General features: G+C 39.9%; 1 protein-coding gene across 1 annotated transcript in view; it reads left to right on the forward strand.

The window, feature by feature from the left end:
- The window catches only part of AQR (aquarius intron-binding spliceosomal factor), a 112761-nt gene that overhangs the window by 24209 nt on the left and 62330 nt on the right, over positions 1-26222 (forward strand). Inside the window, exons 6-13 of the mRNA XM_080686507.1 lie at positions 2125-2265; positions 3981-4049; positions 5335-5435; positions 7864-7940; positions 18469-18533; positions 19611-19727; positions 21455-21568; positions 23404-23507. Coding sequence (XP_080542633.1) covers positions 2125-2265; positions 3981-4049; positions 5335-5435; positions 7864-7940; positions 18469-18533; positions 19611-19727; positions 21455-21568; positions 23404-23507 — 788 coding nt within the window. The remainder of the gene's footprint in view (positions 1-2124; positions 2266-3980; positions 4050-5334; positions 5436-7863; positions 7941-18468; positions 18534-19610; positions 19728-21454; positions 21569-23403; positions 23508-26222) is intronic.

A 26222-nucleotide genomic window follows, 5' to 3' on the forward strand; every position in this document is an offset into this window, starting at 1 on the left:
AAAAAAAAGAATGACATGGATTATAAAGACTTTTACATCAGATAAAGTGAAGTTTATATTAATTAATGCAGATAGATAATTCTCAAGTGAGCTAATATTTTGCAGTGCCTTATTTCACAACTGTAGTTTCATGTGCATAAAATAGTGTTTCCAAAGTCAAGACAGATGTTTATACTGTAATTTCAGTTTCTCTTTGTCTCTGATTTGGGATCCGTTTTACTGTTTTGAATCTTCTAATAGACTGACATTTTCTCTTTGTGCTTAATGTAATAGAGGCTTGTCAGTAGAGGTTCAAAATCTAGGTGTCCTTTGGCCACCATAAAATGAGTTTCTTCCCCTTCAGTCATTCTTTTTTCAATGAAAAAAGGGAATGGATACTTGTCATCTCTTTTGAGGATTGGTCTCCAAAGTGAAAAGGTGTTAGACGCTTTAAAATAAAAGTGTAGTTTCTTTTGTCAAATATTCATTAAGTGACTACCATCTATGGCAGATTAGAGCCCAACGTAAAATATATATAGGCCTTGTGTCTTACTTATTGAGAGATCTTAGGGATTTCTTGAAGTTGCTTCAAACTACCTTAGGAAAGAAGAGGGGAAATCTTTTGAGTCAGAGAATGACCTGATCAGTTTGCATATTATAAAGACCACTTTGGTGATTTGAAATAGAGAAATGGCAATGCAGATTAAGAGAAGAGTTTACACAGAGATTTAGAGAGTAGAATTCATTGGACTTGATAATCACTGTAGCATTAGAGAAGGGTAATATTTTCAGTAACCTTCCAGGCTTGGTCAATTGCATATAAAAGATAATGCCATTTACCAAATAGGTAAAAGAGGATTGAGGAATACTTTGGAGGACACAAAATTGTTGAATTGAGTTTTGGATTTATCAAGTTTAAATTGCCTTTGGAATGTAAGATATTACTACAGAGGAATGTAAGATTAGAACTAAAGTGAGAAATCTGGACAGAAGATGTGTGTTTGGAATCATTAGCATTTGGTAGTGAGGTATTGGGGGGGTAGAAGAAGAACGAAGCCAGAACTCGAGGTAACCACTGCCGCATAAGGGAAAAAGGGAAGAGGAGCCTGCAGCACATTGAACAGGAATTGAGGGTGGGTAAGAGTCCTTTGGACTTGACAGTGTAGCAGTTTCGGGGGCTGTTGTGGGTGGAAGTTGTTTTAGAGAAGTGAATGAAAACAACTAGTGTGGACCGTACATTTGGAGCACTTGTCTATGAAAGGAGAGAGATGTGGCAGAAACTAAATAGAGAGGTAGATCAAAGAGAGAATTGAATATTTTTACATTATTCATACTTTTTTTGAAAAAGATTATTTACATGTTAAGAGTCAAGAGGGAATATAAAACAGGAGAGGGTGTCCTTGAGATTAACTAGAGTGAGAGCACTATAATTTTTGCTGAAGATGCTGTTTCTTTTGTTTAAATCAGAAGAATTAAACCACTTCAGATCCTTACTGAGACAATAAAGCCTAAGGTAGTTACAGGCATAATCCACAGAAGAAAAGATAAAGAAATTAAAGCCATTATTGTATTAGCCAAAGATTTCTGCAACTTTCAATAGTCCAGAAACCTATACTATTTGACTTGCTACCATCTATCTGTATATATAAAACCCTAAGCACAGTCGACCTTTTGACCGGTCGCTATGATGCGCACTGACCATCAGGGAGCAGATGCTCAACGCAGGAGCTGCCCCCTGGTGGTCAGTGTGCTTCCACAGCGGGAGCACCTCTCAGCTGATCAGTGGGTGCCAGATGCAGGGTTCAGCGGGGCTAGGATGAGTGGGAGTGGCGCGGTGCCCTGCCAGGCTTGGGCTCCTCCCTGGCCACCTGCAGCTTCGCACACTACCACATCTCTCAAAACCAGCAGTCCGACATCCTCCAAGGGGTCCTGGATTGTGAGAGGGCACAGGCCAGGCTGAGGGACCCCACCGGTGCACAAATCTGTGCACTGGGCCTCTAGTTAATTATAAGTAAGCAAATAATCTTTTGGTAATTATTTGTTTTTTTAAGTAGACTCCTAAAAAGGTCTACCAGTGCTTGTTTAAGGAAAAAAAAGAGGTGAGCAAGCTATTTCAAAATGAATTTTTATTTTTTCTCTTCTCAGACTTTCAAGAAGAAGCCAGACCACTTCCCATTCTTTTTCAAGTGCATCTTGAAAGCAGCATTGGCTGAAACTGATGGTGAATTTTCACTCCATGAACAGACAGTCTTATTGCTTTTTCTTGATCACTGCTTCAATAGTTTGGTAATTTTACTTTATCTTTCGGAGAACTTTCAAGTTTTTTTGTTTTTTTAAGTTGACTGTAGATGATACTACCTCTGTAGCAACTCTTCATTCACAGCAGTGGGCAATGAGGATAATGCTAGCAGCTTAATTTCAGCCACTTCTTAACCATTTTATAAGATGTTTGCTTTTTCATAGATTTAGACTTGCTCTCTCTTTTTTCTCTTAGACTCTAAGAAAAATGATAATGAGAACTGAAATTCTCCAAGGTAGAGCAGCAGAGAATCTGGTTAATAGGACCTTTGAGTGATGAGATCTGTGCTATAGCGCCACACAAAAGCACCTTCGTTACTCTCAGTCATACTTCACCGCAGGCTGGCAGGTTAGCAGGAGGCTTGTTTTGAGTTGACTGAGTAGGGTTACTTGTGGATGAGCTTTGAAAATCTCTTGGGTTGTATATGATACATTTCTAACCCTTCCTAAGATTATCTTTTAAAAAATTAAATATCTACAATAATTAATATTTTATTTGTGCTTCCCTCCTGTGGTTATCTGAATATATATGCCTATTTATTTAAAGATAAGTGCTTCTGAATTGATAGTGCACTTAGACCCCTGCAGGAGAATGCATGGGGTCGTTTCCTATCCTGGAGACTGAATGTTGATAGAGGGATGGTTATTACCTGTTTCCATGTACTGTCTCACATGGATCTTGTAAAGGCATAAAAAATAGATTTATAATGCCCCCTTTTAATGTCACTTTTACATCTTTAACATTTATTAAACCAAACAAAGCAAATATAAATAGATGTGATTCCTTATAAAAAACTGAACAGAAATGAGATTTAATTAGTATTAGTTTGGTGCTATGTTTAATTAACCTAAAGCCAGCTTATTGAAATGCTCTATATTTTTTCAATTTATGGTCAGTTCTCATGATCTGAGGTAGTTATGTTCTTTAAAGTTGCTGTGAACACTGAATTAGCTAAACCTGAGCCATTGCTCCTCAGGGGAAATATAGGGTTAGGTTCAGCAAGCCTCTCTGGTCACATTTTCATCAAACAGTCACTACATAACCTTGTTTTATATGTGTTTCTGTTTAAACACACCTTATGTAATATATATTGTTGACTCATTAACGTTGAATGCATTGTAAATGGCTCATGACTTAACAGCTGAACAAACCTGATATAAAACACATATTTTCTCTGTAAGGCACGTCACAGCCTTCTTGAGCCTAGGAACACTAGACAACACTTTAACCATGTGGTTGGGGGCCATTTTAAATAGCAAAACCACACTAAAAAGGCACAAAAATGTGAAGAAGTAGCACTAAATAGACCAGGAAAAGGACACTTGTTTATAGAAGAGCTGAAACGAGAAGGCAGAGCTGGAAACATGGATGTTGAATAACTCACATCTTCACTGCTCTGTGCTGTTTATGAACGACTGTGAAAGCGTCAGGAGTATTGAATTTGGGGTTACAAATACATTTTTTGCAAGTAGGTGAATTCACAAATACAGAATGTGCAAATAATGAGGATTGACTGTATCTTTTAAAACAAAATATTAAACTTCTTAATATTACAGTGTCATTAATCTAAAAGTATTAGTTGCATTCTTACCCCCCCCCCCCCCGCCCCCCAGAATTTAAAAAGACGGTATGCTGCATATGTAAAGACTTAGGTTAAAATGCTCATGTGTTTATAAACTTGTTTAATTCATGTTTTAAATAGGAAGTAGACTTGATACGAAGTCAAGTACAGCAGCTTATCTCCCTCCCAATGTGGATGGGCTTACAGCCTGTAAGTATCTAAATTCGGAAATTTATTTGTATATATGTTATAAGTGCAACATGTGGTTTTAGACTATGTAGCTTTAATATGAATATAAAATGGTAGCTAAAAATCCCTTTTCCTGCTTAAAAAAAAGTATCTAATTTACCAAACATTAATTTTATCATAGATTTAGTTTTTCAGTTTTAAAGTTCTTATGTGTAAACCAATATATATTTTACTTAATTTTAGTATTATAAGGTGAAATAAGATAATATCTATTGAGCTCATATAGAAGGGCCTTAATTTAGCAAAATACAGTTATTCTTTTTCTTTTTTATTATTTTTATTGACTTCAGAGAGGAAGGGAGAGGGAGAGAGAGATAGAAATGTCAATGTTGAGAGAGACATCAATCAGCTGCCTCCTGCACGTCCCACACGGGATCGAACCCAAAACCTGGGCATGTGCCCTGCCCGGGAATCAAACCATGACCTCCTGGCTCAACTACTGAGCCACACCAGCCAGGCTATGGTTATTCTTATGTATGTCTTTGGATGAGACTCAATACAGAATTGAATTTTTATTTTCCTTGATTGGAATATATACATACAGCTATAGGAGAAGGTCTAGATCATGTTTAATATCAATGACTTCTTTTGTTTTATCAGATCCTTATTAGAAATATATACTGATATCAAAGTCAACTTAACAGACCTTAGGGAGTAAAGTTAAAACTCAAATTTCATTGTAATACTTTATTCAGGATTCCATTTCCTGCACGGTGTTTTTGCAGACACTCAGATATACAAGCTCATTTTAGGTACCAGTTAATGGGGATGAAAACAGACACATATAAATAATTAATAGTAAGTGAAAAACTGCTAAGTGCCATAAGAAAAAATATGGTGATGTGGACATTACCTTGTTTACTTATAATATCTGTTTTATGTTTATTGCTGCAGCCTCATTTTTCAAACTGTTTGAACCATCTTGCTTGTAAATGTTAATGCTCCTGTTTTTCTAACTGAAATTAATTTTAGAAATAAGGGAATTTAAATGATTATTGAGCTTAAAATCTTGACTAGAAAAGGCATTTTCTTTTGTCTTAGTTTTTTCTATTAGCAAGTGTTAGAATTGAACAGTTTTTAAAAATACAGTTATTCGTTTCTTAGTTTTCAGGTTTTGTCATTGCTTTCAGGTTTTATCCCATTGCTCTCTGTTATATTCATACATTAGAAAACTAATAGTTGATCTAATTTTTATTCTTGTAAACTTTGAGGTTACTGGTGATTTAATATCTCATAATTCTTTCAGGCACGCTTGGAATTAGAATTAAAAAAGACACCTAAGCTAAGAAAATTCTGGAACTTGATTAAAAAGAATGATGAAAAGATGGATCCAGAAGCAAGAGAACAGTATGTTTCCAAAGCTTAATTCTTGTTGGTTTACCATGCTGGGTTGTGGGTCTTAGATGATGTTGACTGGTTTGTTATTTCCTTACATATTAGTGAACCAGATAAATGATTAAGAAGTGTATTTACCACATTTTCCTTCTTTCTGCCTGAGGGATAAGCACAGTAAACCTTGATATAACGGACTAAATTGGGTGAGGGGGTGTCTATTAAAGCTGAAAGTCCATTATATAATAATTTAGGTTTTCCAAATACATATTTGAAAAAATTGACAAATTAGTTTACCTGTTTTTACTTATTTAGACACATTTGTGTAATTAAAATTAAGTATGTATAAAAAGCTTAATTTCACAGAAAAGTTTTCTATATGTATTACTGTAATTTTATATTTATACTGAATAGGTCTAGTAAATGTGTGCATTCATCTGTCACTGCGAGTAAACAAATGCACAAGGTAGGGCGTGGCTTTGTGCAAGTGGGAATGTGCTGGACACATTACAACTGCTGCAGAAAGTCATGCACTCAACAACAGAACCAATTACCAAGCACAATGCAGTGTGATCATGTGCTAATCATTTGGTGAACATTGTTTACAAGTGGTGACTCTTGGATTTAAATATGTAGACCATAGTTGTAAATATGTAATATTTATTTATGTTGGCAAAATTACTCTACTGTTTTTTCCAACATATGGCCTACTCATTAAAATTTGTTAAAAAGAACTGAATAACAAAAAAAATAACCTGTTAATTTAATTATAAGCAAATCTTGGTTAAAAGCAATTTCAGATTAACAGGGTGTTAAATTTCATATATGACATACAGTCTGGAAATGTCTGTTAAATTCGAAGTTCATTAAATTGAGGTCTGCAAAATCGAGGGTTTACTGTACACCAGTGGTCTTCTCCCTGCCTCTTGTCCATAGTCTGTCTGTCATGGATGGTTTGCAGTTTTCTCCACAAGCTTCAGGCTGTCAATCCAAGTTTTCTTTCTTTTTCTTACTCCCGCATCTTAGCATTGGCATAGGTGATACAGAAGAGAACATAATGGAAAATAATTCCTGCCCTTGTGGAGCTTACAGTCTAGTTGGGGAAGACAGCCATAAACAGATGAATTACATAGTATATTAGATAGTGATACATGCTAAGGAGAAAAACAAATCAAGTATAAGGATTAAAGAAGCAGGTGAGGGTTATGGGTTATTTCAGTGGTCGGCAAACTGCGGCTCGTGAGCCACGGTTTGCCGCTCTGTTGACTGAGTTTGCCGACCACTGTCATATACTACCCTTTACCTCTTTGCACACAATATGCCACAATTGCCTAATCCTCACAGCTTCCAACTACATGGTAACATTTAGTCTAGTCCATTGGTCGGCAAACTCAGTCAACAGAGCGGCAACCTGCAGCTCATGAGCCACATGCGGCTTGCAAGCCGCGGTTTGCCGACCACTGGGTTATTTTAATAGTAATTATTATCCATTGGATAAAAGTCTAGTAGTAAGTATTCATCAATGAGAGTTCTATTATTAGGTTGCAGAGAAAGGATCTGCATACTCTAAGAAGTTTATTTCTCTATCCCTTTGAGGCTAACTGATCTAATTGTGCTCTTGCCTTGTTGACTATGTGACTGTCCTAGCAGTAATCCTTTTTCTTTCTCCACCTTTAATTGCTTTTTTTCATTCCTTTTGGACTAATTACATGATGTCTTTGCATCATTTCTATACTTTTCTTTTAAACCCTTTCTTTCTATTACCTCAATATGATTTACCCTTAAATCTCTGGCCCTGACTTCCACACTTTTCTATCTTTGTATAACTCTTTGCTGTATACTTCTGTTTGGATGCATTGCCATGAACTCCAATTTGTCTTAAGCAAATAACACTAATTGTTTCTTCCTCCCAAACTTATCTTTCTGCCCTATTCCTCTGAATTCTTTCAGCCATTTGGGCGTGGAACCCTCTAATTCTCCTACTAGCTATTTAAATTAGTAAGAAGTAGAAATTGTTTTTTAAACTTACATTTAATTTTTAGCATTGTAATACTCTACTATATTTAATGCTTTTAAGCATATTAAAGTATAAAATTGCTCATCTTATTTTAACTACATACCTAAATAGATTTTTTATGTTAAGGGCAGACTATAAATGAAATTTTGGAAACTCCTTTCTTGTCCTGATCTTTGAGTCACAAGTGAAAGCTTTTACCTGAAGAAGAAAGATGTGCTTTTTTAGTTGCTTATTAGGGCAGGGATGAGGCTCTTCATGTAATGCTGTCTTTACATACAGAGAATAAGCTTTGTATTCAGTTTATGGTCCCAATTTCAGAGAGAGATGGAACATTTGAACAGTGTAACAAGAAAGACTTGTTCAATATCTTTTACTTTTGAAATAATTGCTTTTCAAAATGATTGGTCGTTCTGAATGTGATTTTAGAGCCTATCAAGAAAGAAGATTTCTTTCACAGCTCATCCAGAAGTTTATCTCCGTGCTGAAGTCAGTCCCACTTTCTGGTAACTGTCCTCTTTTACTCGGCTTATTTGTGAAGTTATTTAGATGTCCATATAGGATTTACTAATCTTTACTCTATAAACTGCTCTTACAGTGATTTGATTTTATTCTTTTGTTAATCCTCACCTGAGGATATTTTTTCCATTGATTTTTTTTTTTTTTTTAATGAGAGTGGAAGGGATAGGAAGAGACAGAGAGAGAGAGAGAACATCAGTTGGTTGCCTCCCAGGACTGGGGATCGAGCTTGCAACTGAGGTACATGCCCTTTACTGGAATTGAACCTAGGACCCTTCAGTCTGCAGGCCGACACTCTATCCACTGAGCCAAACTGGCTAGGGCAGAATGATTTCAAATTAAAATGATGAAGTGTATGTCCTCCCCTTTTCAAGTATATTACCATCAATATTCTGACTGCTGTGAAAAAATCACATATATTAAAGGCATCAGCATGGTTATTGAAACATTCATTTATTTAGCAAAATTTTTTTTGCTTGCTTACAAGACCCTGCTCCTGAACAAGGAGCTAGGACAAAGTGGTAAACAAGATAGCCACAGACCCTATCCACATGGTATTTACAGTGTGGCACTGAACAGTGTTTTCAAGTGACATCAAACACTGTTTGGAGAGAAAGAGACTTTTCTTTGAGGTATGAGGTACAAGACAAAATGGGAAGGATTTCCCTTGTGGCCCCAACTTATTGATGAAACATGTAAGTATATACTATGTAGAGTATACACTTTAAATATATAATGATAATTGTCCTGGCTGGGTGGCTCAGCTGATTGGAGCATCATCCCATACGCTGAAAGGTTGCAGGTTCAATTCCTGGTCATACCACTTTTCTAGGTTGTGGGTTTGATCCCCAGTCAGGGTGCATATAAGAAGCAGCCAATGGATGTTTCACACATCGATGTTTCTGTCTGTCTCTCCCTCCCTCTCAAAAAAATCAATAAGCATATGCTTGGGTAAGGATTTTAAGAAATGTTTACAATATATCATGATTACCATATACTATATATAGATGTGTGTGTGTGTGTGTGCATGTCTGTCTGTCTGTCTGTCTGTGTGTGAGAGAGATATGCTTACATGCCAAGCGGGCCAGTTACATTATGCTGGGTTTACAAGATCTTTATAAACGTTTAGTGAATGCAAATAGAATATTATTTACTTAATAAAGGTGGATATATGCTATGCATGATATGTCATCCTATATAATAAAAGAATAATATGCAAATTAACATCACTCCGCTACACCCACAAGCCACGCCCACAAGCCACGCCCACAAGCCAATCAGGAGCCAATATGCAAATAAACCCAACCAAGATGGCTACGGCCACAGAGAGCAAGAGGGAGGCTTGGGTTTCCCCGGCAATGGAGGAAGCCAAGCTTTCCACCTGCCCTTGCCAGCCTAGGCCTCCACTCAAGGCTACAAAGTTTCAATGATAAAAGATACATAAACCCAAACAGAAATGGCGGCAGCCACGGAGTTGGAAAGAGCAGGAGGCTAGGGTTGCCCCTGGCGATGGAGGAAGCCAAGCTTTCTGCTCACCCTGGCCAGCCCAGGCCTCCGCTTAAGGCTACAAAGTTTCAATTATAGAAGATACATAAATCCCCCCAAAAACGGCTGCCGCCACAGAGCAAGCAGAAGGCTTGGCTCCTCTCCAGGCTACAAAGTTTCAGTTGTAGAAGATAAATAATCCCCAGTACCAGGGCCTCTGCTTGGGTTGCCAGGGGGCGTGGCCAGCCTGCAAACCACCACAGTCCCCTCGCCCAGGCCACCCCACGCCCCAAGGGAACCCCCACCTTGATCCAGGACACCCTTCAGGGCAAACCAGCTGGCCCCCACCCATGCACCAGGCCTCTATCCTATCTAATAAAAGAGTAATATGCAGATTGACCATCACTCCAACACACAAGATGGCTGCCCCCATGTGGTCAAAGAACCTGCCCCCATGTGGACACAAGATGGCCACCACAAGATGGCCAGCAAGGGAGGGCTGTTGGAAGGGACCAGGCCTGCAAGGGAGGGAAGTTGTGGGCAATCAGGCCAGCAGGGGAGGGCAGTTAGGGGTGACCAAGCCGGCAGAGGAGGGAAGTTGGGGGTGAACAGGCCTGCAGGGAAAGGCAGTTGGGAGGGACCCAGGCCTGCAGGGGAGAGCAGTTGGGGGGGACCAGGCCTGCAGGGGAGGGCAGTTAGGGGTGAGTAGATCTGCAGGGGAGCAGTTAGGCATCAGTCAGGCTGGCAGGGTAGTGGTTAGGGCAGGGGTGGGCAAACTTTTTGACTCGAGGGCCACAATGGGTTCTTAAACTGGACCGGAGGGCCGGAACAAAAGCATGGATGGAGTGTTTGTGTGAACTAATATAAGTTCAAAGTAAAGGAGTGGAGGGGAGAGCAAGAGAACCGGATAGAACAGCCGGATCCAGCCCGCGGGCCGTAGTTTGCCCACGGCTGGGTTAGGGGGTGATCAGGCTGGCAGGCAGAAGCAGTTAGGGGCAATCAGGAAGGCAGGCAGGTGAGCAGTTGGGAGCCAGCAGTCCTGGATTGTGAGAGGGATGTCTGACTGCCCGTTTAGGCCCGATCCCACCAGGATCAGGCCTAAATGGGCAGTTGGACATCCCTCGAGGGGTCCCAGATTGGAGAGGGTGCAGGCTGGGCTGAGGGACACCCCTCTCCCCCGTGCATGAATTTTGTGCACCGGGCCTCTAGTTAGTTAATAATAATCTCTTTCCTAACTGGAATGTAATATAAGAACAGCTCTGTAGATGTATTATAGTGCTATTTTTGCATCAGAGATTGTACCTTTGTTTAAACTGAAAATACAACAGAATTACTTATAAATTCTGACCCTCCAAATAATATTTTACAACTGAAAATCATACCTATAATTCAGTGAGTAATAGTACTAATGCTGTAAATCAGTTGTACCTGATTTGGGGCATAATATTACTATCAGTATAAAGAAGAAATTGTCATGCTTATAATTTGAGTCACTTAATATTAGTAAATTCAAATCTTTCAGATAAGCTCCTTGCGCTTACAAGATGACTTAGATTTGGTTTCCTTTCAGCAATTAGTAGATAATGAGTGCTTAGAATTACTAATATCTTAATAATTAAGTCATAAAAATTTTTGTTTCTAACTGTGGAATGTTTACCTGTGGTCATATAGAGAGGTTTGATAATCAGGTACCAACAACCTAGGGCCTGCAGTAAGTTTAACAACCATTAAACCACTTACTGTTGCCATTGTTGTTTATGTATTTCCAGAAAACAAAATTTCTTAGATTGATCTTGAGCTTCAATCAAAATTTACTAACTTGCTGCAAAGGAACAAACAAGATGTTGAAAACAGTGTGTATTGGATCAGAGATGGTTTAAAGATAGATTATATAGTTAGAAAACAGAAACTACTTTTAAAAAGAATAAGAATTGTAGTTTCATTTTACAGGGTCATTAAAAACAACATGTCCTTATCAGTTGTTGCAAAGGAACTCTGTAGAATGATCTGAGATGCCAGAACTGCTGTCAGAAGGACAGAAAAAAACATAATGCATGTAAGAAGTAAGTGATAGGATATATTGATGCCTGAAATTGGAATAGCAAGGTGGCAGCTCTAAACAACATGCCCAGTAGGGCCAACTAATTTAAAAATACGCAGCTTTATCCACCAGGGCTCAGAAGCTGAGTGCCAGGCATCATCCATTCAAACTTTAAATAAGCCATTGCCAATAATTTTCTCAAGGAATAAATAAAAATATAGAGTACAGAGTTGGCTCACATTTTCTGTATTAGGCAAAAATATTTTCCTTTGTCAGTAACAAGAACAAAAGATAGCAGCAGAGAACTGGTTTGAATGGATTTAACTTAAAAGTTGCTCCTTTAGAGCACCCAAATACATAAAAAAACTCCTGGAGGATATCAAGGGAGAGATTGACAGCAATAAAATCATAGTAGGAGACTTTAATACCCCACTATCACCATTGGACAAATCCTCTAAACAAAAAATCAGCAAATAAACATCAATCCTAAATGACTCACTAGACCAGATGGAATTAATTGACATCTTCAGAACATTTCACCCCAAAGGCACAGAATATACATTCTTCTCAAGTGTACATGGGTCATTTTCAAAGATAGACCATATGTTGGGACATAGGCAAAGTCTCTTCAAATTCAAGAAGATAGAAATCATATCAAGCATCTTCTCAGACCACAGTGGCATAAAACTGGAAATCAACTACAATAAAAACAACCCAAAGAAATCAAACACATGGAGGCTAAACAGCATGCTATTAAACCATGACTGGGTTACCAGAGATTTCAAAGAAGAAATAAAAAACATCATGGCAACAAATGACAATGAAAACACTACAATCCAAAATCTCTGGGACACAGCGAAAGCAGTCTTGAGAGGGAAGTTCATAGTTCTACAAGCCTACTGCAAAAAACAAGAAACAATGGTAATAAATTACCTAACCCAACAACTCAAAGAGTTAGAAAAAGAGCAACAAGAAAAGCCCAGTGTAAGCAGAAGGAAGGAAATAATAAAGATCAGAGCAGAGATAAATGACATAGAGACCAAAGAAACAATACAAAAGATCAACAAAACCAAGAGCTGGTTCTTTGAAAGGATAAACAAGATTGATGAACCTCTAGCCAGGCTCACCAAGAAGCAAAGAGAGAGGACCCAAATAAACAAAATCAGAAATGAAAGAGGTGAAATAACAACAGATCCCGCCGAAATACAAAGGATTGTTAAAAAATACTACAAACAACTCTATTCCAACAAACTGGACAACCTGGAGGAAATGGACATATTCCTAGAAAAATATAACCTTCCAAAACTCAATCAGGAAGAATCTAAACAGCTCAATATGCCAGTAACTATGGAAGAAATTGAAGCAGTCATCAAAGAGCTTCCGGCAAACAAAAGCCCGGGGCCAGACGGCTTCACAGGAGAGTTTTACCAAACATTCAAGGAAGAACTAAAACCTATCCTCTCAGACTATTCCAAAAAATTCAAGAGGAAGGAACACTTCCAAGCTCCTTCTATGAAGCCAGTATCACCCTAATACCAAAACCAGATAAAGATAACACAATGAAGGAGAATTACAGGCCAATATCCCTCATGAATGTAGATGCCAAAATCCTCAACAAAATTCTAGCAAATCGGATCCAGCAGTACATCAGAAAGATCATACACCATGACCAAGTAGGGTTTATCCCAGGAATGCAAGGATGGTACAATATCCGAAAATCAATAAATGTGATACATCACATAAACAAATTGAGAGATAAAAATCACATAGTCATATCAATTGATGCAGAAAAAGCATTTGATAACATCCAACACCCTTTCTTGATAAAAACTCTCAACAAGGTGGGAATAGAAAGATCATACCTCAACATAATAAAAGCTATATATGATAAACCCACAGCTAACATCATACTCAATGGGCAAAAACTAAAACCATTTCCCCTAAGAACAGGAACAAGACAGGGATGCCCACTCTCACCACTCCTGTTTGACATAGTACTGGAAGTATTAGCCATTGCAATTAGACAAGAAGAAGAAATAAAAGGCATCCAAATTGGAAAAGAAGAAGTAAAGCTGTCCTTATTTGCAGATGACATGATATTGTACATAAAAAACCCGAAAGACTCCATCAAAAAACTAACAGACTTAATAAATGAATTCGGTAATGTAGCAGGATACAAAATTAATGCCAAGAAATCTATGGCATTTCTATACACCAACAGTGAACTTACAGAAAGAGAGACAAAAAAAGCAATCCCATTTTCCATCGCACCAAAAAAATTAAGATACTTAGGAATAAACCTAACCAAGGAGGTAAAAGACCTATATGCAGAAAACTACAGGACACTGAAAAAAGAGATAGAGGAAGATGTAAACAGATGGAAGAACATACCATGTTCATGGATTGGTAGAATCAACATCATCAAAATGTCCATACTACCCAAAGCAATCTATAGATTCAATGCACTCCCCATTAAACTACCAACAGCATATTTCACAGACCTAGAAAGAACTCTCCAAAAATTCATCTGGAATAAAAAAAGACCCCGAATAGCCACAGCAATCCTGAGAAAGAAGAATAAAGTAGGAGGGATCTCAATACCAGATTTCAAGCTGTATTACAAAGCCACTGTCCTCAAAACAGCCTGGTACTGGCACAAGAACAGACATATAGATCAATGGAACAGAATAGAGAATCCAGATATCGACCCAAACCACTATGCGCAATTAATATTTGACAAAGGTGGCATGAGCATACAATGGAGTCAAGACAGTCTCTTCAATAAATGGTGTTGGGAAAATTGGACAGATACATACAAAAAAATGAAACTAGATCACCGACTTACACCATACACAAAAATAAACTCAAAATGGATACAGGACTTAAATATAAGACAGGAAACCATAAAAATACTAGAGGAATCCACAGGCAGCAAAATCTCAGACATATGCCAAAAGAACTTTTTCAGCGATCCTGCCCCTAGGGCAATGGAAGCCAAAGAGAAAATAAACAAATGGGACTACATCAAAATAAAAAGCTTTTTCACAGCAAAAGAAACCATCAACAAAACAACAATAAAGCCCACTGTATGGGAGAACATATTTGCAAATGGTATCACTGATAAAGGTTTAATTTCCAACATCTCCAGGCAGCTTATACAACTTAATAAAAGGAAGATAAATGATCCAATAAAAAAATGGGCAAAGGACCTAAATAGAATCTTTTCGAAAGAAGACAGAAGGAAGGCCAAGAGACACATGTAAACATGCTCAAAGTCACTAATTATCCGAGAGATGCAAATCAAAACGACAATGCGATACCATCTCACACCTATCAGAATGGCTATCATCAACAAATCAACAAACGACAAGTGTTGGCGAGGATGCGGAGAAAAAGGAACCCTCGTGCACTGCTGGTGGGAATGCAGACTGGTGCAGCCACTGTGGAGAACAGTATGGAGTTTCCTCAAAAAACTGAAAATGGAACTCCCATTTGACCCAGTAATCCCACTCCTAGGAATATATCCTAAGAAACCAGAAACACCAATCAGAAAGGATATATGCACCCCTATGTTCATAGCAGCACAATTTACAATAGCTAAGATTTGGAAACAGTCTAAGTGCCCGTCAGCAGATGACTGGATCAGAAATCTATGGTACATCTACACAATGGAATACTATGCTGCCATAAAAAAGAAGGAATTACTACCATTTGTAGGCACCTGGATGGAATTAGAGAACATTATGCTAAGTGAAATAATCCAGTCAATGAAAGAAAAATACCACATGATCTCACTCATTTGGGGATAATGAAAAACATTATAAACTGATGAACCAAAAGATAGTTACAGAGGCAGTAAAGCATCAAACAGACTGTCTAATTACAGCGGTAAGGTTAGGGAGAGGTGGGGGAAATAAGAGATCAACTGAAGGACTTGTATGCATGCATATAAGAGTAACCAACGGATGCAAAACATTGAGGGGTGAGGGCATGTATGGGAGTGGGGTGGGGGGGCAATGGTAAGATATGTACACATATAATACCTTAATAAAAATTTGAAAAAAAAAAAAAAGGCCAGAAAAAAAAGAAATAAAGTACTACAATTGGAAAGAAATAAATAAAACTGTTTCTATTTGCATATGACATGATTGTCTATATGAAAAATTCCAAGGAATCTAAACAAAAAATCTAGAACCAAAAAGTGAGAAAAAAAAAAAAAGTTGCTCCTTTAAATTCTTTAGTTTGCACAGCTGTATGACCTAGACCAGTGGTTGGCAAACTCATTAGTCAGCAGAGCCAAATATCAACAGTACAACGATCGAAATTTCTTTTGAGAGCCAAATTTTTTAAACTTAAACTTCTAACGCCACTTTTTCAAAATAGACTCGCCCAGGCTGTGGTATTTTGTGGAAGAGCCACACTCAAGGGGCCAAAGAGCCGCATGTGGCTCGCAAGCCACATTTTGCTGACCCTGGACCTAGACTATGTCACAGAAAACCTGGATTCCACTTCTAACCAGCCATTACTTTGTTCTACATTTTTATTAAGTCATTTTCTCTGGTCCTCTGTTTCTCACCTAGAAAATGGAGAGCTAACATAGATGCTCTGTAAGGTCTTGTCCAGCTATGAAATTCTATGGTCATGTAATTTTAGGGTCTGGATTATGGACATGGAATAGTTCGTTAACATTTCCACATATTAGTCACAAAAGTATTCACATTTATTTTGTCATATAATGCCTTCTATTTTCCTGTATACTACACATAAATCCTATATAATAAAAGCCTAATATTCTAAGTGTCCGGTCGTTTGTCTGGGTATTCAACCAATAAAAGCATAATATGCTAATGATATGCTAAGGCCGCTCAACTGCTCGCTATGACGTGCACTGACCACCAAGGGGAAGACGTTCCAACCAGTAGCTGAGCTTGCTGCTGGGGTCTAGCCCATTGGGACCGAGTAAGACAGGCCGGACACACCCTGGAGCCCTCCCGTGGTCCTCCTCGGCTGGCCAACTTCCCGTGTCCTTCCCCGGCCCCCATCGTGCACTGGTGGGGTCCCTCGGCCTGGCCTGTGCCCTTTTGCAAGCTGGGACCCCTCGGCAGATGTCAGAGAGCCAGTTTTGGCCCGATCCCGCAGGCCAGGCCGAGGGACCCCTCTGGTGCATGAATTCGTGCACCGGGCCTCTAGTCTATACTAATAAAAGGGTAATAGGCTAATTAGACCAGACATCTTCTGGACAAAGCCATGGTGGCAGGGGCTGAGGCAGAGGCGGTTAGGGGCGATCAGACCAGCAGGGGAGAGCAGGTAGGGGGCAGTCAGGCCTGCAGGGGGGAGCAGTTAGGGGGCGATGATGCTGGCAGGGGAGGGCAGTTAGGGGCCGATCAGGTTGGCAGGCAGAGGCAGTTAGGGGCGATCAGGTTGGCAGGTAGAGGCAGTTAGGGGTGATTAGGCTGGCAGGCAGAGGTGTTTAAGGGTGATCAGGCAGGCAGGCAGGCGAGTGGTTAGGAGCCAGTGGTCCTGGATTGTGAGAGGGATGTCCAACTGCCGGTTTAGGCCTGATCCCTGTGGGATTGGCCCTAAACCGGCAATAGGACATCCCCCGAGGGGTCCTGGATTGGAGAGGGTGCAGGCTGGGCTGAACGATCCCCCCCATACCCTGTGCACGAATTATGTGCACTGGGCCTCTAGTTTAATAATAAAAGGCTAATATGCAAATCAACCGAACAGCGGAACAACCGGTCGCTATTTCGTGCACTGACCATCAATGTGCTCCCACAGCGAGAGTGCCGCTCAGCCAGAAGCCGGGCTCACCTCTGGTGAGCGCATCGGCAGTGGTGGGAGCCTCTCCCGCCTCTGCAGCAGCACTAAGGATGTCCGACTGCTGGTTTAGGCCCACACCCTGCAGGGAGCAAGCCATCAGTTGGACCTCCCCTGAGGGCTTCCAGACTGCGAGGGGACGCAGGCCTGGCTGAGGGACACCCCCCTCCCCTCCCCCCCCCGCCAAGTGCACGAATTTTGTGCACCAGGCCTCTTGTAAATGTAATAAATGGATTAGTATAAGCATTTGTAGGGTACCTTCTATAGGTCTAGTGCTGTGTTAGTTACTGCTGGGACTCCTTAGCCTAAGCAACAGTAGAGAACCTGAAATTATCTCCCTTTTAATTGAAACAATATTGGCAGGATGGTTTTAGCTAGTAAAATGGTAGACCATTTTCTGGCATTATAAAAAAAAACTTGTACTCTGAAAATATGCATGTCACAAGACTATAATTATTTAAAACAAAAATGTAAATGTTTGTTACAATAGTGCATTAATGCTCATGGATAGTATAAAATAAGAGTGATTTAAAAAATATTTTATTGCTCGTGTCATTGACATGTTAATGTCAAAAGGAATACATGTACAGTGGAAAAAAGTCCTAAAAATTATCCCTTTAATTAGTTTGGTGTGTAACTTGCCCACCCATTTTCTTAGTATTATATAGTATGTTTGTATGCATACGTGTGCACATATATGCATCTGTTTTATGCACATGAAAGTTGTTCTAGAAATTTAGCATGTGAAGATAACAAGGAAAGTGGGGCAAAAACTGATATAAAACTGCCTTTCTAGTTTTTATATCTCAGGTTTTTTCAAAATCATTCACAAATTTTTAAAAATTAACATTTTAAAATATTTTTGCAAATCTTATTTTATAATGTGTTTCTGATCCAAGCTAGGGTTTTCATTTTCTTATATTTGTAGAGCTAAACATAAGGGTAGGGCCTGCCTTCTTTTGAAATCTATGTGAGGTCCTTACTCTCCTAATAGCCCAGTCCTGATGAATAAGAGACAAGTGGCCTTGTTTTAATCACTGCCAGTTTTAAGAGATAGTAACACAGAATAACCTAAGTCAGTGGTCAGTTTGCCGCTCTGTTGACTAATGAGTTTGCCGACCAGTGACCTAAGTAAGAAAATTCTAACATGCTTTCTTCATTATATCTAGAACCTGTCACGATGGACAAAGTTCATTACTGTGAAAGATTCATTGAACTTATGATTGACCTAGAGGTAAGAAGTGTGCAGTGAGTTTTCTGTCGTAATCATTAAGGAGGCTAAGATTATGCATATGACTATATATGAAATATTTTTATCACCTCAAACTGGTCTTAGTTTAATGTACCTATTTCAAGGTGTCTCATAGAGAAGAGAGTCAAAGCAGTTGACTCTTGGAAGTTTTCAGATGGCTGCTGTTTGTAGGAAAAACATTATTTAGTATAGTTGTTAAATATGAGCTCAGCAATGGCAGTTTATTTTCTGTCACATTTTAATACCTCTTCATAGAGTTCTCAATAGTACCTGAAATAATGGATTTGTGGCCATCTCTTTAATAATCTAACTTTGAAAAATTTGCTTAATATTGTTGATGAATAATGATATAGCTGCTATTGTCAACTTTTTCTCATTAAGATTCTTAGAAAAGAAAATTTCATACTATTAGGTAAAAGATTTTGATGAAAAATTCAGATACAGAGTTGGTGTACTTCAGATTGAAATTATTTCCTTTCCATCTTTAGTGAAGCAAATTGAAAGAAAATCCTTTCTGTTTGTTCCTTATCTGGAAAGGTGGGGTGGTTTCTCAGCCTGAGGATCAGAGTATTAGACTAGCAGTCATTCATGAGATCTTCATTCACTTTCTAGCTCTGCCCATAACTAATTTATAACCTCTGGGGACTTCAATAACTTCACCCATAAAATGAGGGTGGTTTTCTCACTGGCAGTTCCACAGCATTGCCTTGCTGACTGTCATAGGTGGTTTAGGAGGTGGAAACCAAAACAGGAGTCTCTATTCAGGGCTCCTCACTCCCTTTTTTTTCAAAGCAGCTTCATTTTTAAACCTATACACAGTACATACTGGGATTTCATATAGGATTTTATTTGGAAAAAAAAACCCTCAAAAATCTGTATTTTTTGGGAAATATTAGCACCGAGTTTATTTACAACATGGACCTTGCTTTGTGCATGGTGTCTTTGGGTGACTGGAGGGGACTTTGGATGTGATTAACACTTTCAAGTTAAATATCAATAGTTTCACCTCCAGCTACAGAAAACCTGCAGACTTACTGCTGTGGTGTTTATTTTTTCTAGGCTCTACTCCCCACAAGGCGCTGGTTTAATACCATCCTGGATGACTCCCACCTCCTGGTTCACTGCTACCTTTCCAATCTTGTTCACAGGGAAGAGGATGGCCATCTTTTTTCCCAGGTGAGCATTGATGTATCTGAACATACTTACTGTTCTTATTTCTGAATTGATCTTTTTCTGCCATGAAACTGGGAGTACCAGAGCATCACATAAAGTAATTTTGCTTTATATGGAATTGAATAATGAAGATTTCTTATTAGTCATTTTTAAGTAAAATCAAGTCTTAATGTACAAAATGAATGCATTCCTGTATAGGTGGCCTCCAGTACTGACATATTATAGCTTTTTGCTAATCACATGTGATTTTATTATGATTTTACTAAATTATGTGTGATGTAGTCCCACATAACCACTGTGGAATATAACAGATGATGAGCATTAATTTCAAGCAAACTATGCCCTAACACTATGACCCTCCTTCCATGAGCTGATGCTGACAGGCAGTTGAGAGTGTGGATGTGTATACGCTTTGTTTGCTAACTTGGATAGGATGATGAAAGTGTTATTGTTCTGCATTTCCTGTAATGTCATCCAGAAGAAAAGTCTTCTAACAAACTTCTAACACTTGTCTTTTGATGAGATCATAGTTAGAGATACAGTTTTTATGTGTTTACATATTATGTCTTCTTTTATCTTGTGTCTGTGAGCATTCCTTTTTCTTTCTCGTTCTCTTATTAAATCCCAGTGATTTGATTCATATGTTAAAATCCTACTATCTGCTATGCCATAGATTAGAATTAAGAATAATAAAGATTTGGGGCAAAGGCAGCCAATGAACTGTGCTGATGCTGCCGCTGCAGGGGAACTGAGCCAAAGCACAGCCTGATGGCCGTGGAGACTGAGGAGGGGAGTAGATCAATTAGCCTTCCCCACCTTGCTGTTTTCCTTCATGGAAGCAGCATGTAGAGAAGAGATTCTTCTATCATGAATTCCAAAACCCTCATTCAGAAAATTCTCAAAGTAAAAGACCTCAGGAGTTTCCTCTAGTGGTATCTCTACTAATAAAAGCCTAGGTGGCCCTTGTGTGCAACATTGTCACAAGATGGCTGCCACAAAGATGGCTGCCACAAAGATGGCCACCACAAGATGGCCGCAAGCACAGTGGAGGCAGGGCCCGGCAGCCACATGGAGGAGGTGGGTCGCGGCAGGGGAGGGCAGTTGTGGGCAATTGGGCCAGCAGGGGAGGGCAGTTGGGAGCGATAGGGCTGGCAGGGGAGAGGTTAGGGGCCGATCAGGCAGGCAGGCAGGCGAGTGGTTAGGAGCCAGCGGTCCCAGGTTGTGAGAGGGATGTCTGACTGCCAGTTTAGGCCTGATCTCCGGGATCGGGCCTAAACTGGCAGTCGGACATCCCCAAGGGGTCCCGGATTGGAGAGGTGCAGGCTGGGCTGAGGGACACCCCCCGCCTTTGTGCAGGAATTTCTTTCACCGGGCCTTTAGTAGTTCTATAAATTTGCAGTCATATAGATTGATTTTTTTCCCCATTGAAATGATTGGCTTTGATTAGATCATTAATGTCTCTTAATATTGGGGTTGGAGCCTAAGTTCTCTGTATAAGTAGACCATGTATATGAAATAGACTTAATTTATTCACATACTACCTATTCTCACATAAATAAAACAAACTAGGGTATGTTCTGAAATGTTTGTTGTACTGTTTACATTATAAAATTTTTCAGCACCTTTGAGAAGGTAAGTGGACTTGTTTATTAGTTTTAATAATCAGTGTCTGTTGATGCTTTCTTGCTGTTATGTTCACACAGTTTGTTAACTTAAATATATCCTTTCAGCTTTTGGACATGCTTAAGTTCTATACTGGTTTCGAGATTAATGACCAGACTGGAAATGCTCTGACAGAGAACGAGATGACTACCATTCACTATGATAGAATCACTTCTCTACAGGTAATTGAAATGCATGGTAGCCTTTGCTTCTGCTCCATAACGTCAGGCCATGAGTAATTTGTGATTTTTATAGTGCTAATAGAATAGGTATTAATTTAATACTGTTTTCATTTTGAACTTTGAGCTCATGAAAAAAAAATGGCTTGCTTTCATAGGCCTCATCCTGATACTCAGAAATAATAGTTACTGGGCCAATGTAGTGCATTTAAATACCAGTTGTATTTTATGAAAGGAGATATTTCAACATATGACAAAGTAGTATGAACATTTTGTACATTTTTTTTAAGTTTAATTTTTTGTTAAAAAAAATTTTAAGCCTTACCCAAGGATATGTTTTTACTGACTGGATAGAGGGAGAGGGAGAGAGAGAGAGAGAGAGAGAGAGAGAGAGAGATTCATTGGTTGCCTCCCACAGTTGCCCCTACCAGGAATTGAACCTGCAACCCGCGTATGTGCCCTGACTGGGAATGAACCTCGCCACCTTTTGGTCTACAGGATGATGCTCTAACCAACTGAGCAACACTGGCCAGGGCAACATTTTGTACATTTTAAAGATAAACACAGGTAATGAAATTTACCAGTATAGCTCAGATGTGAAAAAAATATCTTTGTGTTCTATTAATGCTCTCTTGCTCTTGAGCTCCATTTTCTCTGGTGGCAGAAAGAAACTTTTGTTTGTCAATTTAAAGTAATTCAGTTCTTTCTGTTCTAAAAAGTCATTTTTGGGATAAAGACTCAAACTTAAGTTCAACTGTCTCTCATAATCAATTCCACTATCTCTCACGGTGTCTCTGCTCTCCCTCTTCTTTCCCAGTCTGCACTGGGGTGCATGGAGACACTAGGATAGCCTCATTGTTTGCAAGAGGAGTGATGGCACACTGTCTCCGCTCAGACTTCCTTTCCTGCTTTTTTCAGAGCATTATTGTTTTTGTCCTTGCGCCTCTGCCCTTGAAGTGACCCTGGCTGGGATGGCTTGTGGCCTGTGTTCCTGGCACAGGCAAGGCATGATGATTGCTCTCAAGGAGCTTGGCTGTCTCCCTGCTGATGAGGCCCAGCTTTGTTCTTGATGGTGCTAGAACTCTTCCTGAGAGGTGACTCCCATTCATTTCCTAGCTTAGCTCACACTTCAGGTTTGGATTGCAGGGTCATTTGCCATTGCCTGTATTAATCTCATGGCAAGCTCATCCATAACCTTGGCAACTTTCTGCATGATCCACTATGGGGTACATGAAAACTTCTGGGTCTTCTGTGTACCACATGGGCATTAAGGAAGACTAGGGATGTTATCTCTTTCTCCTATCAAATCAGCATAATGCCACCATTTGTTTTCTTCTAGCTTACCCCATGTTGGTTGGGGTGGTACCCTGCAAGGCACTCTGTTTCTGGGGTTCTAATGTAAAGCAGGGCACAAGCCCACTATACTAGATACTAGTACTTTTGGCCTCAAGCTATCTCTTCAGTGGGAATTTTCCTTAAAAATTAAAACTCTTTTAGTTTTATTAAAGCCATTTCTTGATAATAGTGTTTTCTTTTTCTTCCCTCATGTCAATGAAGCTGGCTTTCCTATATATTCAGAGGACAAGTTTAGAAATAAAAAACTGAACATTGACTCTTTGTTTTTGCATTTCTGCTAGAACTTTTTTCGTTTTCCCCTAGTGTATTGACTGCTTCTGGCTAAATAAGGAAGAGGTCACATATGAGAAGCATTTAAAAGAGAAGTGCATAAATCTATTTTTAAATGTTTTTATTATAGAGTTTATAAATTGTAGTTGATTGTATTAATAGGTGGACATTAATTATTGATTTTTTTGTGTGTGTTTGCTGTTCTTTTCCAGAGAGCTGCTTTTGCACATTTCCCTGAACTCTATGATTTTGCCCTCTCAAATGTGGCAGAAGTAGATACTCGGGGATCCTTGGTCAAGTTATTTGGACCTCTTAGGTAAGGTAACATGAAAGGAAACCTGAATTTTAATTTTTTTCTTTTGTATTCCTTAGGTAATGTTACTTGCTGCCCTATTTATTGACAAGCAGAACTAGCTAGTGCTTCTCTCTAGCATGTGGTATCTTTGAGTCACTTATATATAATTATCCGTCTTTTTCTGTTTTTGGTAAAATTTATATTTTCATAACATACAGTTTCCTAGATTTTAATTTTTTCTTAGAATAGTCATAAACAATATACAACGGAAACCAAAAATGTTCATCATACACTAGACCCCCCTTATCCACTGCTTTGCTTTTTGTGGATAAAAACAGAAACATTCAATGGAAAATTCCAGAAATAAGTCATCAGTTTCAAATTGCACACTGTCCCGCTTGGTCCTGCCTGGGACATGAATCATCCCTTTGTCCAGCGTATCCTTGCTATATACCTATTAGTCACTTAGTTGCCATCTTGATAGCCAGATTAACTTCTATAGTGTTGAGGTGCTTGTATTTCATTGTTATTTTAATTAATAATGGCCCCAAAATACAAGAGTAGTGATGTCGGCAATTTGAATATGCTAAAGAGAAGCCGTAAATTGCTTCCTTGGTTTAATAAGAAAGTGTTTGCTAAAGTTGCTAAGCTTTATGGTAAGAATGAATATTCAGCCTTGAAATTGTGAATCTTGAAACCAAAGAAGGAAAAAGGAATTCATGCTAGTTTTGCTCACTACAGACTGTAAAAATTTTATCATGGCCACAGTGCATGATAAATGCTTAGTTAAGATGGAAAAAGCCTTAACTTTGTGGGTAGGGGACACAAACAGAAAACATGTTCCAATTGCTGTGCCAGAAAGCATTGAGCCTACACAAAGACTTCCGCCAAGGATCCCCTGAAATGAGTGATACCAGGGCATTTACTGCAAGTAAGGGATGGCCAGATAAATTCAGGAATAGGCTTAGACTGATATAAAAATTCCTGGAGAGGCTGCATTTGACGATGAAGAAGCTGCTGCCACATTTCTGGTAGAATTGAAGAAGATGATTAAGGACAAAAGTGTATACACACACACACACTTTAGAGGCCCAGTGCCCCCCCTCAGCTCAGCCTGCACCCTCTCACAATCTGGGACCGCTAGCTCCTAACTCCTCGCCTGCCTGCCTAATCGCCCATAACTGCCTCCCCTGCCAGCCTGAGCACCCTAATTGCCCCCTCCCCTCCCCCCGCCGGCCTGGTCGCCCCCAACTTCCCGCCCCCCATCAGCCTGGTCACCCTTTACTGCCCTCCCTGCCGGCCTGGTCACCCCCAACTGCCCCCCTGCCAGCCTGGTCGCCCCTCCCTGCCCCCCCCCCCTGCCGGCATGGTTGCCTCCAACTGCCCCCGCCCCCCGCTGGCCTGATCACCCCCACTGCCCCCCTCTGCCGGCCTGGTCGCCCCTTACTGCCCTCCCTGCCAGCTTGGTCACCCCCAACTGCCCCCTCCCCCCCCCCCCCCCCACTGACCTGGTTGCCCCCAACAGCCCCCCTGCCAGCCTGGTTGCCCCAAGTAGCCTGCTGTTCAGTCATTTGATCATTCCTCTCTAACCCCCCTGCCAGCCTTGTTGCCCCATGCAGCTTGCTGTTCGGTTGTTACTGTTACTGTGACGGTGTCCCAGACAATTTGCATATTCCTCTATTATTAGTATACACTGAGTGACCAGATTATTATGATCTCTGAACGCATAATAATCTGGCCACTCAGTGTATATCCTATATAATAAAAGGCTAATATACAAATTTCCCCTCCGGCCAACAGCCCATGTCCCCTACCCCTGGCCAGGCTGGCCGAACCCCACCCATGAATGAATTCATACACCGGGCCTCTAATACACACACACACACACACACACACACACACACACACACACACGAGGCCCATTGCATGAAGAGATTCGTGCAATAGGCCTTCCTTCCCTTGGCTTCCAGCACCGGTTTTCCTCTGGCACCCGGGACCCAGGCCTTCAGTCCGGCCAGAGTCTGCCAACTTCGTCTTTGCTGCAGACTCCGGAGTCTGCAGTCTTGTCTTCGCTGTGGCACTCCGCTTCTGTAGATCCCTTCGCCCCCCGCCCTCCCTCTCATAGCAGGCGGCCTGCCCCACCTGGCCACTCCGCGCCTGGAGCAGCTGGGTGGCTGCCATCGCTGGCCTTCTAATTTGCATACTCACTCTGATTGGCTGTGGGTGTAGTGGAGGTACGGTCAGTTTACATGTTTGTCTATTATTAGGTAAGATATACACTGAGTGGCCAGATTATTATGCATTCAGAGATCATAATAATCTGGCCACTCAGTATAGATATGTATATGAAAAAACAGTATATACAGGGTTCCATACTATTTGAAGTTTCACGTATCCTATGGGGGTCTTGGAACATATCCCCCATGCAGAAGGAGGGGACAACTGTATGTAATATTAGAGGTGTGACTTAGGAAAATTTTTACATGTTTAAAATTTATGAAGTTAGTAATATTCTCTAGCACTTAGCTATCTGCTAATATACTTTTTAAAAAATAGTAATAATAGCATATATTTATTTACTATGTTGTTGGCACTCAATTAAGTATGTAAATAACTTAATCCTAAAAACATTCATGTGAGAGGATTAGGTATCATTTTAAATATAAAGTAGCTAAGGCACAGAATAGGTAAATAATTTGCCTACGTCACACAGCAAGTAAGTGCCAGATAGGATTT

Source organism: Plecotus auritus (genome assembly GCF_963455305.1).
Source record: "Plecotus auritus genome assembly, chromosome: 1".
Taxonomy (NCBI): Eukaryota; Metazoa; Chordata; class Mammalia; order Chiroptera; family Vespertilionidae; genus Plecotus; species Plecotus auritus.